The following is a 16,442-nucleotide window of genomic DNA, read 5'->3' as shown; positions in this document are numbered from 1 at the left end:
TGCCTGGCCCTGTCAAAGTACATAGTGCGCCAGCTGCAGAGAGAGCTGAGCATCTAGGTGTAAACGGCAACGCCCCTGGTTTCTCCTAGAGACTAATTTGCCTATATTAAAACGTCATATTTCTCCGCAATGCGGGCACATATGAACATGGGACCAACACAAATGCCTTCAGCTGCCAAGTGCACATGAAACAGGTCAGATGGACAAAACTGCTGACAGATGCCCTTTAACACCCTGACATAAATGCAAGTCACCATGGAACTAGAGCCAGTCTGTGGTGTATATGTTAATCTTCTATGGACCTAGCTCATGCTAAGCGATCTCACCATTGTCTCTAACAGCCACATGCAGGAGGTGATTGAGCAGATGCAGAGGGAGAACAGATATCTGAGAAATCTAGAAGATGAGAGGCGCATAGAGAACGAGCGTTATAAGGTGAGATAATCTACATGTACATAGATATTATCGAGACTGGCTTAAGGCACCAAAATCACATTACCTTACAGTATTAACTCCTGGTGTGCCTGGAGCTAAGATAATGCTGGCTATATCTGTAGTTTGCATCTGGCATTTCAGTGTGTAGGAAGCCTTCTGTACAGAGCATTGCTCTGCTGATGTGCACAACTGCACATATACGTGAATAGATGATAAAATAGAAAAGTAACCAGTACAATTAAAAGGTAAAAATTAATTTACTTTCTTATAATAACAATTTCCATTAAGACTCTTACTTGTGGTTGATTAACTCTAGCTTTCGCTGCGTCCATCTGACCTGGAGCAACAACATGCTAGCGAGGACATTGGGTGAGTATCACCCAGCTTTTGTGTCTGTCTTTCCAGCGTGGATGTTACTGACCAGAGTGTGTTACAGGCCTCTGCGTTCTGCGAGAAGAGCATTCACAAGTGCTGGAAACCTAAGGACAAAGCCACGTGGAGGTTCTTGATGCTGGAGCTATAGTGAAGATGATGACCAGTGCAGATGCTGAATGTACACATAAGCTGCACGCTGTGTCCCTCTGGAATGGACAGTTTTGTACTAATTAGGCCACGAAAGTCTGGGACCTGAATTGATCTGGATACCCAGTATCTGCACTGCAGCAGGTGATCCAAAACAAGTGTGGTATCAGACTTGCATGCCTGCCTAAGCACAAAAATAATTTGTCTTCTTTGTTGTGCCAGAGAAGACTAAATGTGAGCCTATCCTGAGTGCAGACAGTTTTACATATTATGCAGATATTTATAAACAGCACGAATTAAACCTGAAAACAAAAATTTCAGGTCAAATTTTACAGCAATATTTTTAAGAATTTATCATGTACAAAAATTACTACATGTTATTCACGGCAACGGTTTGCAGCTACACAAGTAAGGCAGATGCATCCATAAAATTGGCCTTCCCTGGATACCTTAGTTTTTATAGGGGTTGTGCCACTACTAACATCTGCTGTCCACAGGAAAGGGGTTAAGTGTCACTGGGGGTCCTGACCGCTAAGATTCTCAGTGATCATGAGTCCACCACTGCCCCATGAGAATGGAACGGTGGTGTACATCCTATACTCCACTCACTTCTAGGTGACTGCTGAGTACAGTGATTGCAGCACTCCCCTAGAAGTGAGCGTAGTATAGGATGCACACACGCACGACCAGTTGTGGACATGTTCTCATAATCACATAGAATCCCTGCGGTCAGGACCCCCCCCCAACACTCAGCCCCTATCCTAAGTTTTATTAGGAGTCAACCCCTGTTAGCTGTTGCTGTAGCACAAATACAATAATTGCACTGTTTTTTAAGTTAGTATATTATTTGTAAATCACTTTATTTTTAAACTGCTATTTTGTAATAAATTTAATCATGAATTTTAATCATCTGCTGTTTTATTACTGCGTGTATCAGTCTCTCCTGGAGACATTGATGTCTCTAGGAAACATGTTCATTCACAGCATCCTGGAACAACAAATGTAATGGCTGATCCAGTGTAAACTATCAGGCAGCTGTCTTACTGTATGGTGTGCAGTGACAAAACTCTCCTGTGCACAGAGCTGAGCCCGGCCAGAATCCCTCAGCTGCACTTCATCGCGTCAGCATTGCAAGAAAATCAATAATCAGCATTTAACAGTTGCCTTTTAGTCAATATACAGCACTTAAATTGGCTTCAAGCAGAGGGAGCTGCCGATAAGCCAACTGATCCACTTGTTGTGGGACTGCCTATGATATTAGAGTACTCGTTAGGAGTTAATTATCACGTTAACGCTAGCTGTACATAGCTAAGTGCCTTTAGTGTCGAGCACTGTCCTGCATGCATGAAATCAAACTAATCACTCAAAGCTCAGATATTCGTAATGTATGTAAAAATAAACATTCCACGTCTTAACACCATCAAAAGGTACATTATTGCTTAAAAATGACAATATTCCACTTTACAATAAATGTTAGGGTCAACACCCTCCCCCAACCAAGGAAATTGTATCTCACAAGTGTCAATGTCCTAGAGGGGAAATCTGCTCTCAAGCAGCGAGGCGAGTTGGGTTTGGTGAACAATTAAATACACAAATGGGATCACAAGCCAAATCGCGCTGGAGTTCGTCGTGGGCTTCCTGGTTCCGTCTGTTCCTTTCTTCCTGGGGTATAAATCTTTGAAGACCTAAAAGACAAAAGATAGAATTAAGATAAAAGCTAAAGTTATGGGGGTCAAGTCAATAGCTGACAATCGGATGGTCCTGTGCATGAAGGCCTCAATTCCATTGCTACAATGGACTCCTCTATGCTCCGCTTCCACCCCCTCACAGGTATCAGAAAATATTCTGATGAATTGAAAATCACTGTAAAGAAAAAACTGCCACAAAAACAGTATTTTTTTTGTGTGTAAGTTCCTGTGTTACATGATGTAAACAGTAAGGAGGTAGTCTGCTAACTGGTGATCAGCCACACCATGTGACCAACGCTCACACTTCCCAAATCTTACAGCTGGAAATCAGTTTCTCTATACAGTCCTATGAGAAGCTTATTTTGTGTCTAAGGAATTAAAAGGGGTTGACCAATGTGTAGGTAAGATGATGACACTTATCCTTTAAGGTGGAAAAATAGCAAGGTCTTTAAAATAACTCATTAATCATTACAGACCAACTCAGGTATACATGCCTAGCTCAAATAAACTAGCAAATAAAGAATGACAATGTCCACTGCTCCTTTAAAAGACTGTTGCTAGGGCTGGTCTGTCTTCCTTTTAGTATAAGCATAAGACAGAGGGGCGGTCCTTCACACTGCATGCCTGCATTAGGCTTCAGAGTGAGGAGGTGTGTCTCAGTAATCCAATCTGATTGGCTGGCAGAAAGCTGCTGGCTACAGCAAGTGTGTATGGGAAGTGAGGGAAAGCAGTTTTGGCCTCAGAGAACTGGCAGAGGAGCCATCTTGAGAAGGTCCTCATATTGTAAATGTTTAAACAGCCTTAACTAAGGCTACTTTCACACAAGCGCTTTAGTTTTCCGGTATTGAGTTCCATCATAGGGGCTCAATACCAGGAAAAAATGCTTCAGTTTTGTCCCCATTCATTGTGAATGGGGAAAAAAAATTGAACTGAACAGAATGATCCAAAATACATTCCGTTGCGTTCCCAGACCAGACAGCAAACCGCAACATTTTGTATTTTGCTTTCAGTCCTGGGAAACAAGAGAAAACTGATCCGTTTTGATCAATCTGCCACAATAGAAAACTGATCCGTCCTGGCATACAACCGGATCCGTTCATAACCGATGCAGATGGTTGTATTATCAGTAACAGATTGCATAATGCTACTGCAGCAGTAACGGGGAGTAGAAGGTATTATGGCAGAAACTATACAGTACAGCGTTGAAATGCAACTTGTTAAGAACATGGTCACTGTCACCATTTTTAAGGAGACACAATACTCCACCCGAGAAGGGGGTTATACAGTAGTGGCCGTGGAAACTAGTGCTATTGAAAATATTCTACCTGAGAAGGACACTGCCATATCTGGGGCAAACAGAAATACTGCCCCTGAGATAGAAGCCATACAGTACCAGCCACAGTATCTAAAGAAGGTGCAAATCAATACTTCACCTAAGAAGAATGAGGAAGCTGGCAACCTGTGCAGATGCTGCCACCTACTAAAGGTGTCAAGGATGACTAACATAGTAATGTGTTTGCCTTACAGAGGCTCAAGGCACGAGGAAAATTCTGTGTGGGTCACATCTGGGAAAGCAAAGTACGGAGGCGCTTAACACCAACACACAAAAGGGTAGTGCGATAGTAGTCACAATATCCACTGGCAGTGCCCACATGCCACCTGTTGAAGGGTAAGGGCAAATAGTCGTGGAAAGGGGGGGGGGGGGGTGTAACACAACAAAGAAGTAGTTGAGGGAGGAGTCACAGTAGACAATGGTAGTGCAATTACTCCACGCAATAATATGTACCATTTCCAGTGGTAGTGCAAGTAATCCTCTTGTTGGAGGGAGAGTAATGCTACCGAATGTAGAGTATCCAGTAGTAGCGCAATTAATCCTGGCACACCCCCCCGCCCCTCGACAAGTGGAGTAACAGCAACCAATGGTAGTGCAATTGCTCCCCATGCGGAAAGGGGGCTACGCGACCGGATATATGGTATTCAAAGATAGTGTAATTCCTCTACCTGTGGAAGGGGGTACTGTACTAGGATGTACCATAAGTGTAAATACTCCGCCTGTGGAAGGAGGGTAAAGCAACAGGACATACAGTATCCAGTGGTAGTGCAAATACGCCACCTGTGAAAAGGGGTAAAACGACAGACCACCGTCAGGAGAAGGAATGAACAGGCCGGAGAACTGCTTACCCCTGCAAAGAACCAGGAAGGTTCTCTCCAAGAGAGTGCCCCAACCCGGACACCGGTCTGATGGATGTGATAGCCACAAGAAAAAACTTCCTTCCAGGAAGGAATCAGAGAGACATCTTCCACAAGGGTTCAAGGGGAGCATTCCGGAGCGCTGAAAGGACTAAGTTCAGATCCCAAGGCGGTAAGGAGGACGGTACGGAGGAATCGCATGTGCCATTCCCTGAAGGAAGGTCATTATGGGCCTCGGGTGAGTCAGAGGACGCTGGAAAAGGATAGAAGCGCCGAACTTGACCTATAAAAAGGACTAAACCAAAAACCCAGGACTGCAGGATCCACCTCTGCTAAAGGGAAGCGCTCCACAGAAACGGTAATTGGTCTATCGATATCCCCAGAGCCGAAGGCTTGTGGGGAGATTGAGAAGCTGGCCATTAAACTACCGAGAAAAAAAAACACCGTAATGAGGTATGTCAAACCGCAAGCCAAGGAATCAATACATTGGATAGGTAGAGACGATATGAGAATCAATAGCGGTGGAGTTCCATCAACGACCGTGTATTGACTGCATAGCAACGCTGCTCGACTGAATTTTCGACCAGACCAAGACGAGAGAAAACTCTTGCCTCGAGGAGGAAGAACAGAAGGGGTGTTCCGTTCCAGGAACAAAACTCCCTCAACGGTGGTGAGTAGTGACAGCACCCACCGCTCCACCTAGCGTGGCGAGTCTCATAGTCTGCCACGTCAGTCCGATGGTGGTCATGCCTTTTCACTGCTCATTTTGTGGCTAGTCATTAGTCAAGTCTTGAGAGGTAGTTGTAGATACAGGTAGTACACCCAGGACCAACAGGTAGGATTCACCTGAGAGGAATATGGAAAACGTCACAGCCCAACAGTAGGTCCGGAACAAGACTGGAAATAAAAAAAATAAAAAAAAACACAGAACCAATACCCTGCATCAACGCAGATGAGGGGGAAGTAGTAACATAGGAGCTACCAAGGTTTGCGGAGTGACCGTGAACCCTGAGCCAGAGAAGGAAAAAAGGGGCAGGGCGAAGCCCATTCCCCATCTGAGACTGGCACTACACAGAAGTAGCCACCGGATGATAGTGGCGGTGCCATACTCCGCCTAAGGAGGAGGCCATGCAGTGTACACCACCAAATTCGGCATAGAAGAATCAGTCACCTGACGAAGGAGCCGTGCAGGAGGAGCCCGAGTATGTAATGGCTACTCCAGGACCCCCGTACCGTAGGAGCCGCAGCGTACCCACCAGCACAAACCGCGGGGGAGGCTTGAGGAATCCAGTAGAAGCCATGGTACCATACTGCCCCAGGGAAGGAGAGTTAACCTTAAACACTCCACCTGGGAATAGCGTTGAACAGGAACAACCGCCAAGCCAGCAGCAGGGTAGAACCCCTACCTGAGGGAATGCCCCACCGCAGCGACTGCAAACACTAGTACCAGTGTAAAATCCGTACCAGTGGAGGGGAACATGCTGCAAAACTAAACCAGAGTGCCAGCACAACCACTTCCCACATCAGGAATGGCGGATAGAGAATATAGAGTCAGTGTAACACTCGACTTGCTGTAACATAATCACAATATTACATGCCATGGTGTACACACTACATATTGTTGAAGGCACGTAGTGGAACAGAGGAGGACCATGGAGATGGGGGACTCCAGGACACATGAGAACCGCTGGGCAACCGCCTGAGGAGAGGGGTTGTCATATTCATGCCCCAAACCAGCACCGCAGGAAAGAAACACAACATGGAAACAGCACCAGTATCCACTGGCGGCACCAAAATACCAATAGAAGAAGAGTACAGGTCACCAGCGTGTATCGATACTCTCTATGCTTCACTTGAAGAAGCTAAGGCACCTATAGTTGAAGTGCAACATCCAAGATGTGTATACTCATTCCCCACAGTAATGGATCACTCATTGGTGGGATAATTGCAACATTGCCCCTTCATCAAAAGGGGGTAATGCTTATGGCAAGCACTGTACTCGGTGGTAGTGCAAATACTCCCCCAGGAAGGGTGGCAATGTAGTAATGCATCTAGCAGGAGCTGAATCCAAGTAGAGAGAAGACGCCTCCTACGGAAAATGCAAGGCATATGGAGAGTCCGTATCAATACCCCACCCTACATAAGGGGGTGAGACGCACAGTAAACACTGAACCAGGGATAATGCCAAAGCACCACCTATGGAAGAGGCTAATGCATATAGTAAGTACTGTCCCCAGTGGGAATGCAATTCCGCCACCTATAAAAAGGGGGGGAACGCCTACTGCCGGTACTGAAAAGCTGTAGCCCCCAATGGAGGGAGGTAATATCCAAGGGAGTACTGCGTCCAGTACTAGTGCAAATACTCCGCCTAAGGAAGGGGTTAATGCATACGACAAGTACCGCTGTCTACCTCGGACGCCATCTTGGAAGATCGCATCGGAATCACTGCAGATACCGAACCCCTGGCAGTACCACTTCTTCACCCTGCTACTGTCTTTAATGGGCTAATATAATGGCATCTTATGTATTTTGTTCAGGTCCACTACACTGTGCATTTCCAATGTTTTGCAATTGCTATGTTCAAACTGTAATGTGCCTGGTTCACCAGCAGGTGGCAGCAAACAGTGGATCTGTACTTGGAGAGAATGGAGCTTTCCATTCCATTTTGACCCCCCTCTGTGGAGGAGTGGGCTAGTCCCACCTCCTGCAGGAAAGGTGGCAACCAGTCAGAGTCAGTCTAGCTTACCCCCTGCTAGGGGACAGGTGTTCAGTGCACCTCTCTGCTGGACGTGTCCACGCAAGCCAGAGCACCCTAAGCTCTGCTGGCCATGGAGGCCAAAGCTTAAAGCCTCAGAAGCCAGGAGCATAGTTCCCTGGCATAACTTGAGTGCAGACTATTGAGAGAAGTGCAGCAGACAGAAGAATCTGCTGTACTGACAGGCTGACTTTATGACTCAGAGCCAGAAAGAAACAGATGTAGCAAAGACGAGTTTGCCTGCCAGTTTTAATGCTAAAGGCGGCTGGGACCAAGACAAAGCCTGTAAACAGTTTTGGAGAACGTTTAGCAAATTAAAGTTGCTATTCAACTTAATCTCAAGGTCTAGACTCAATTTTTCTTCCAATTCATTGCTTCAGAGCCAAAGCCTGAGGTCCAGCAGTATACAGGTAGAAGCACCATGACATATAAAAGGGACATTTTAGGCCGCACTATACCACTCAGCATTCCTACACCTGGAGCTCATTTCCTAGAGGGCCCTTGGGGGAAGCGCCCATTGCAATACTACCTTCACTGGTGGCCTCCATTAAATTCTGGGAATACAGGTTCCACATGCATGCTGAGCCCACTTTTGCTGCCATAATGGCCTCCATTTAATTCAAGGAATACAGTGTGGGCTCAGAATGCATGTGGAACCTGCATTCCCTGAATTTAATGGAGGGCGGTATGGCACCGGAGCAGGTAGTATTTAGTGGATGTTCCTGTTCCAAAGAGATTGCCTTGTTGGTGGACAGGCACAAATAATTTTGTACGAAATATATTTGCCAAGAATCTTACATTTATAATGTAGCATTAGCAGTAGTACATTTTTTTATAGCGAGCACAGCACAATGGCATTTAACTTGCTGTTTGTGTTTGCAGAGTGCTGTTGCATTGTTTGTTTTTGCTTTTGTAACCTTTTGTCTGGTTACCCTGCAAAGTTCTAGAAAGGCCACTACTTGACTTTTGCTGCGCAGATTTTGATGGATCGGGTTATGGGAGCCATGTTGCTATTGAACAACCTCTGGGGACCAGTACAGACACTGTCTGACAACCATAAGTTTAAGAAAATGAAAATGACACATTATCTTTATTCTTCTGGTCAGTACAATTACAGGGATACCAATTTTTTATATATTTTTTAAATTTTTCCACTTTTATTCAATGCATTTTTGTAGGAAAAATCATGTTTTTGTGATAAGCCATTTTTTTTTGGGCAATTGTCTTATGTGGGGGTTAATTTTTTGCAGGATGAGGTGATTGATGGGTACCATTTTGGGGTACACACTTTTTGATCGCTTGGTATTACACTTTTTGTGAGCCAATGTAACCAAAACACGGCAGTTTTGGCACAGTTTATTTTTTGTTCTTTACGGAGTTCACCTGATGGGGTGGGTCATGTGATATTTATAGAGCTGGTGATTACAGATGCGGCGACATGTCAATATTTTTTTTCATTCTATATGACTTATCCGAAAATAAGTCTTTTTTTTTTTACTTGAAACTTATGGGTTTTTTTTTTTATATTTTTACTTTTTCACTAATATTCCTAGTTCACTTGTGCTTCTTGACTGCTTATAAGAAATGAGCAAAGAAGTGGAAATTAATAATCAAAAAAAGTTTCTGGAACATGCCAGATCTATAAATGCAGGCTAAGGCCTAGTTCACATTACTGTGATTTCCATCAGTGGTTGTGAGCCAGACTAACCAGACAGAGGGTATAAGGAATCATGCACAAGATTGTAGTTCTGGTCCACATTTCATCTGCATTTTTTGCGAATCTGATGTGGACACATTTATTTCAATGAGGATGAAAAAGATGTGGACAGCACACAGAGTGCTATACGCATCCATATGTCCGTTCTGCGGCCCTGCAACAATAAAATTAGAACATGTCCTAGTCTCGTCGGTTTGGTGGACAAGATTGGCATGTGGCACATACTGCGGGACCTGCAGAAGGGAAAATGCGGTATGCACAAGGCCAGTATCAGTATTTCGTAGAAAGAAAAAACTGATATGGACGTTTGCAATGAAAGATTTGCTCCTGTTACCCTCACTTGCTTCTGGCTCACAATCACTAATCAAATCACTGAGTGTGAACTGGGTCTAAGAAGGGATCAGCCACGACCCTGTAACCCCAGGCATGCCTTGGGCCTCTGATTGCACTAGTTCAGACATGCTCAACCTGCGGCCCTCCAGCTGTTGCAAAACTACAAGTCCCATCATTCCCTGACAGCCTACAGCTATCATCCTACAGAAGGGCATTGTGGGAGTTGTAGTTTTACAACAGCTGGAGGACCGCAGGTTGAGCATGTCTGCACTAGTTCATATGGTCTGGTGTATTGCAGAGACACATTCTTAGCCATCGCAGCCCTGTATAACACACCTTGAGCTGCCCAATGTGCTTTTCCTGTCCTGCTCTTCTCTCCTTGAGCGCAGTTGTTCTTCAGCCAGTATCATCTCCTCCTCCATTGCAGACACCTTCCTCCTTTGCCCTGCGCTTGTTTTCCTAAAGACCATAGCAGACATAGGTTATAGGACACAAGCACAATGCAGAGAACACACATTACCAGTTCATCTCCACATAACTCACCTGTCTTGATTTGCCGGCATGTTTTATGCTGTAGAACATAGGACCTAGCTCTGCTAACCACTCACCATCTACTGCCGTGACACATTGCATGTATTCCTAGGAAACAAGAATACAATGGAATACAACTTGTAAGATAACTGTACAGTTTTTGCATTCCTTCATCACTAAGTGATTGCAGCCTATATAGCAAAAATTTGCACTTTATATACAGAGGTCATATATTCAAATCTATTCTACACAGCCACTACAATGCAAGCCTCTCGGAGACATTAATGAATTCCATCTTCAGAGAACATTTTTCAATAAAATGCAGGCATCTGCGCATTGAGAAATAAACAACCGATTGAGGTTATAGATGCAGGAATTGGGTGTTTTTTTGTTGTTGTTTTTTTATGAACAAAAGCAGCTGCATAGCTGTTAAAATACTGCCATCTAGTGGCCACCAGAATTATTAACTCCTTTTAGAACAAAGGCCTTATTTTAACCCCTTGAATGTGGTCAGAGAATCAGACCCCTGCCGATCTGATTTTGATAACCTATCACAAGGATAGGTCATTAATAGCGTGTAAAAAATAAATAAAAGCAGACAACCCCTTTACTTAGGACCCCAATGCTAATCACTGAGCTGCCCGTGCGATGAATATTATCATAGTTTTTCAAGTCATTATAGACAGTGCAATAATTAAAGGGAACCTGTCACCGGGATTTTGTGTATAGAGCTAAGGAAATGGGTTGCTAGATGGCCGCTAGCACATCCGCAATACCCAGTCCCCATAGCTCTGTGTGCTTTTATTGTGTAAAAAAAAACACAATTTGATACATATGCAAATTAACCTGAGAGGAGTCAGAGCTTGAAAATATGACTCTTCTCTGGTCACACAAGTAAGATATGACTATGTTAATTTGCATATGTATCCAATCAGTTTTTTTTACACAATAAAAGCACACACAGCTATGGGGACTGGGTATTCCGGATGTGCTAGCGGCCATCTAGCAACCCATGTCCTCAGCTCTATACACAAAATACCGGTGACAGGTTCCCTTTAAGTATATAAAGTTGCACCAGTAAAATGATATTTATGCCCCAATTACTTTATTTACTGCACAGCTCCCCAATCTGGATCCCACAACGTATATTCTATAGGGCACCAAGTATATTCCACTCCCTGATCTGGAAAAAAAAACAGCCCAGAGTAAGTCTGGAAACGCTGCAGAGGGGCAAAGAGGAGGGGGGGTCTGGCCCCAAACCCCTGGTTATACTTTATTTCTGCACAGTTACAACATTTTAGAGGTTGGGGTCAAGAAAATAGAGGGGGGCCCTCAGCCCGGATTGCATTTGTGATTTCACAACAGAAACTCCCTATGGCAGCAGTGGAAATAGTTAAAAACGCTGCAGCACATTGGGAGACTCCCGAGAGATGGTGGGGTTTACGAGCAACACGCCGCTATGGCGGAATCCACAGTTCCCAGAGATGTTTAGATTGGAGGGCTTCTCTCCCTGGGAAGACAAAGGTATCCTAACCCTTGACCACATCATATTGGAAGGAAACGAAGTCCTTCACTCAATTGCAGGAGGAGTTTGGTATCCCCAGAAACATGTTCTTCCAATATTTGCAGCTACGTCATGCTTTCCAGACACAATTTAAAAAGGTACCATACGAATATCTGCCCCCCCCCCCCCTACTATAGTTAAACAGCTGTTACAGGGAGGGACCACTAGGGGACTTCTGGACTGGGGGTAAGAAACGATAAAGCAACTTGAATTCAGGTTCCCAATGACCCTAGGTTCTGTGTATTGGGCATCTTGGATTCAGCAGGTATTAGATAAAAAGGCCCTGTGTGTCCAGAGGATGCTTTTTCAGGCAAGAGTACTGATTGCTAAGCATTGGATACAGGCATTGGATGCAGGACTGTCCTTTAATTGTATTGTGCCACAGGATAGGGGAGAAGTATCTAATCGATGGAAGTCTGCTGCCATCTACATGCCTATAGAATTAACACAGCAGTAGCTCAACTTGTTGCTCCCTTCAGATAGGGCACAGGACAACTCTCTCATGATCGTGAGAGTTCCGGCATCCGGACCCTCACCGATTAGATACTTCTGCCCTATTCTGCGAATAGGAGACATCTTTCTGTGTTACAGAAAACAGTTCAGTCCAGCTCACCAATAGGCTGCAACATAGACATACATGCAAGAAATGGGGAAAGCAAAAAAAAAATATATGCTCCGGCGTCCAAAGTAGATACAATTACCACCTTTAATTATGCGAGAAAAGGTTTCTAGATGAAATTTACTATAAGCAGTGGCAACAATGTACACAATGGATTTTATCGTAAGATAAATCAACGTTCCCGTTATCCATCTTGCTCTTCCTCTGGCACCACCACTTTAATACAAAGGAAAGAAATAAGGTTTGTAAATATGAACCACTTACCTTGGTTGTCATCACAAGTTCATGATAAACAATATAATCTGGGGTGTAACCCATTCCAAAAAGGGAGCTGGTTGGATGCAAGTGACAAGGCATTCCTGTCCGTACATTTACATATTCACCGATTCCCTGAGGAAAGAAGCCATACATGATCACTCTAGAACGATCTAAAACAGATGCAGACGGCTCATAATTTCTAGTCACTAACCTTTAGCCTGGCAGCTTGATGAAAGTAAGCTGCACAGATGCATTTACGAACCACATCCCAGTCAGACCCACAGGATGATAATGACATGCGCTGAGCCACCATGATGTCCTTCAACTGTGCACGGACTTCACGGACCTGAACAATGCAAAGTCTCAAAATAAATCATCTACACCATATGGATAATTCAAAAAGGTTGTAAAATAGGCCATCTGACCTCACCTTTCTCATTGCCTTGGCATGGATAAAATGCTGATTGCACCAGCCGCTTGAATAGTTGTTGTTTTTCCACTGGAGAAAAACATTTAAATACGTTAAGTGGTCACTTTCTGGGACGGCAAATTTTTCCCTCACTTGATCACTCTCTTCCTCGCGTCCCTAGTAGTAAACAGAAAAAGATCAGTAATAAAGCAATGCTGGAACAGCTCCAGAAATACAAGACTATTTAAATGTATACATCCATTCAAATTTTACAAGCACAATACCTTTGGTCGATAGAAGATTGCTGGTACAGACAACATGGAAACAACTATGAGGATTTCAGCGCTGCATCCCATATCACAAGACACAATCAACATCTTGGATAATGCCGGATCCAGAGGAAACTCAACCATAAGACGGCCAGTGGATGTGAGAGAACCTATGAGAGAATATACAACAACACTATAAACTCAGGCATTATGCAACCATACATTTTTTTTTTTTAATATAAGTGTATAAGAAGCTTACCCGTGTTATCAAGAGCTCCCAAAATCCACAGCTGGTACATAGAGTTGAGCATGTTGTCCTCTGGAGGTGGGTCCATAAAGTGGAATAGAAGAAGGTCCTGTACTCCTAATGACTTCAGTAGTAGAACCACATTAGACAGATTGGTGCGCTGGATTTCTGGGACAGTAGTGCACAGCAGCTCGCTCTTATAAGCACTTTGAGTATACAACCTGTCAGAGGCAAAAGGCCGACAGCGTCATTGCATGCCCCAGTAGGTGCTGTCCTAACATTTTGTACCCCTCCGACACCAGTGTATGAATTTTGCAGTGATTTTCATTGATCCCACTATTACTGTTTACAACCGTGTGCAGTAAACCTTATACTGGAAGTCGTAGGCTCTGCATCACATTATTGTGACTGGATGTCGCTTACCTGAAGCACTGGCCAGGGCCTGTTCTTCCAGCTCTGCCAGAACGCTGGTTGGCATTGGCCTGGCTGATGGGGTAGATTTGTAAAGCATCCATACCAATGCGTGGATTAAACACCTGTAGAGAAAATTACATTTACTTTCATGTGTTTAAATCTAGAGAGGGGATAATTTGTTGGGGTATGAACAAGGCACTTGCCTTCAACTTGCAATACCCAGAGTCTATCACAAACATGATCCCATCCACAGTCAGTGATGTCTCCGCAATGTTAGTAGCAACTATGCATTTCCTCACACCGTCTGGTGCCTGCACGTGAAGAGGCCAAAATACAGTGAATACAAGGGCTAGAACTTAATTCAGACTCTGCAGTTTCTTTGTTCCTTCCACATATGCAGAACACTGAGCAGAGGATAGTCCTCACTTACCTTCTGGAAGATTTTGGCCTGAAGGTCAGAGGGTAGCTGTGAGTAAATTGGTAATACAGCCAATTGTGGGGCACTCTCCAGCTCTCCCAGGCGCTCTATAATCTGATCTGATGTTACCTGAAAGAAACACAAGCAATGGATTAATAGCAGTTCCCACCTTCAAAGGACAAGGGAAACCTTTGAGAATTCCTTTAAAAGTGAGAACAGATCACAGTACAGAGGAGAAGGAAGGCAAAGGGACTTATGGATGTGTAACGTACCCCAATCCACCAGTTGAGTAAAGAACACTTACCTCAATGTCTTCTTGCCCAGGCATGAAGATTAGAATATCTCCAGCTGAACCGGATAGATGGATCTGCAGTGCCTGCTTCACAGCAGCTTCCACATAGTCCTCTTGGGGGGTCTACAGGAGAAGAACACAGAAAGTGTCTTTTGAGGTGAAAGAAGTAGCCTTCTAATGGCAGCTGGGCATATACCATGGTGCCATGTCCCCCATGGTCATTAATGAGAAACTAGAGGGGCCATGAACATGGAAAGCAGCAGCTGTAAAACTGTGGCATTACAGTACATGGTGATAGCAAATAGGATCTGGGATAAGTTGTAATGGGACAACCCCTTTAAGTGGTTCACTTTGTTGTAAATTAACACCAATTCTGGAGGTGGACTGTGTCTGGTTGGCGGGGATCTGACAACAGGGGCCCCCACTGAGTATGTGAAACTGGGGCCTGCTTTCTTCTATTTAAATGAAACGGCAGTTACACATGCGTGCTGCCATGCCATTCAATTCTATGGCACTGTGGGAGATAACCGAGTGTTTGCATTCAGCCATTTATACTGCCATTTCAGATTCCCACCACCCTTACACCCAGCCATTATTTCTATCTCCATTTCTTCTATCCTCTCACCTGCCGCTTCCTATGACCTCATTATGCTCCATTCTACTTACACCTGCCATCCCTCTACTTCTTACTGCTGGAGCCACATCTCCTAATCCTGACACCCCACCACCACCATCCTTTCACCCCTACCACTAACTATTCACTCATCAAACCTCATACCCAGTCACTTGACCCCTGCTCCCCAAGTCTCTGTATTCGGAGCATTATGGACCTCACCTTCCATTTACAATAAACTTTCCTTCATGACCCCATTATTTCCCCAAAACCTACAGTCTCGCAGAAAGATGGCCAACACCCACTTCCAAAGTCTCCTCCACTACACTCTCTTATAGAAAATTCTAATTTATCCCCACTTCCGATCCAGGCAGACATGGTAGGGGTATGGTCCTCCTCCTATCCATTAACTGCTCCTTCAACTTATCTCCACCCTTCATCAAACTCCCTTCTATGGAAGGTCACGACTGCATTTTCTCTTCCCCAAACCTCGTCTAGCATCCACCAGGCTCTGCTACTTCCTTTTTTGATCACTTCAATGCCTCGCTCATGCACCTCCTCTCAGCTGACATCACCACCATCATGGGTGGGTTTCAAGATCCCTATTGACACACGCCACTCAGCTGCCTCCTATCTTTTACTTCCTTCTTTGGCCTCGCACAATGGTCCTCCCTATCTAATCTCTCCCTCCCTGACCAAAATCTTCTTGCTTTCTTAACCACTTGCTCTTCAACCACCCCTCCAGTCCAATAACTAGCACAGCCACGTAGGCTCTCAACGCACTCCACCTTATCTTCCTTCCATGACGCCGACTCTAAAACATCACAATTACATTAGCTCTTGACTTGACAGAACCAGTCAACTCCATTGGCAACCCGGGTACACTCATCAAAAAATAAAATAAAAACCTGAGACAAGCATCTAGAGCTGTACAACGATACACAAAGAAAACCCACTTCAAGGAAGACTTAAAAGTTAGAGTAGCTTGTTTGTATGTGATTTTAGGTCTGCACCTCTTCCAAACAAGAATACTTCACTACTCTCAGATAATCTCTTTTCTACAACCCCAAACAATTACATCTCTACTGTCCCCGATGCCCGCTCCCTCACATTAGCAGAATACTTTGCGTCATATTTCAAACGCAAAAATTTTCAAAATCCAAGATAG

At 44.4% G+C, this 16,442-nt stretch overlaps 2 protein-coding genes across 4 annotated transcripts in view; one reads left to right on the top strand and one right to left on the bottom strand.

Annotated features, from left to right (window-relative positions):
- Nucleotides 1–2,186, top strand: part of PMFBP1 (polyamine modulated factor 1 binding protein 1) — a 148,007-nt gene extending 145,821 nt beyond the window's left edge. For all 3 annotated transcript variants that reach the window (XM_044270986.1, XM_044270983.1, XM_044270985.1), the window contains exons 39-41: nt 342–435; nt 752–804; nt 872–2,186. In XM_044270986.1, coding sequence (XP_044126921.1) covers nt 342–435; nt 752–804; nt 872–944 — 220 coding nt within the window. In that variant the 3' untranslated portion in view covers nt 945–2,186. The remainder of the gene's footprint in view (nt 1–341; nt 436–751; nt 805–871) is intronic.
- A 141-nt stretch (nt 2,187–2,327) lies between these two features.
- The window catches only part of DHX38 (DEAH-box helicase 38), a 53,684-nt gene continuing 39,569 nt past the window's right edge, over nt 2,328–16,442 (bottom strand). The window contains 13 exon segments of the mRNA XM_044270987.1: nt 2,328–2,642; nt 9,977–10,071; nt 10,073–10,099; nt 10,184–10,279; nt 12,619–12,744; nt 12,824–12,958; nt 13,043–13,198; nt 13,306–13,460; nt 13,550–13,758; nt 13,961–14,073; nt 14,155–14,262; nt 14,382–14,498; nt 14,674–14,784. Of these exon segments, the coding sequence (XP_044126922.1) occupies nt 2,558–2,642; nt 9,977–10,071; nt 10,073–10,099; nt 10,184–10,279; nt 12,619–12,744; nt 12,824–12,958; nt 13,043–13,198; nt 13,306–13,460; nt 13,550–13,758; nt 13,961–14,073; nt 14,155–14,262; nt 14,382–14,498; nt 14,674–14,784 (1,533 nt within the window). The 3' untranslated portion in view covers nt 2,328–2,557.

This window comes from Bufo gargarizans, chromosome 10 (assembly GCF_014858855.1).
Source record: "Bufo gargarizans isolate SCDJY-AF-19 chromosome 10, ASM1485885v1, whole genome shotgun sequence".
NCBI classification, from domain to species: domain Eukaryota; kingdom Metazoa; phylum Chordata; class Amphibia; order Anura; family Bufonidae; genus Bufo; species Bufo gargarizans.
The sequence above is the reverse complement of the archived record's forward strand: the minus strand, read 5'-3'. Positions and strand labels throughout refer to the sequence as shown.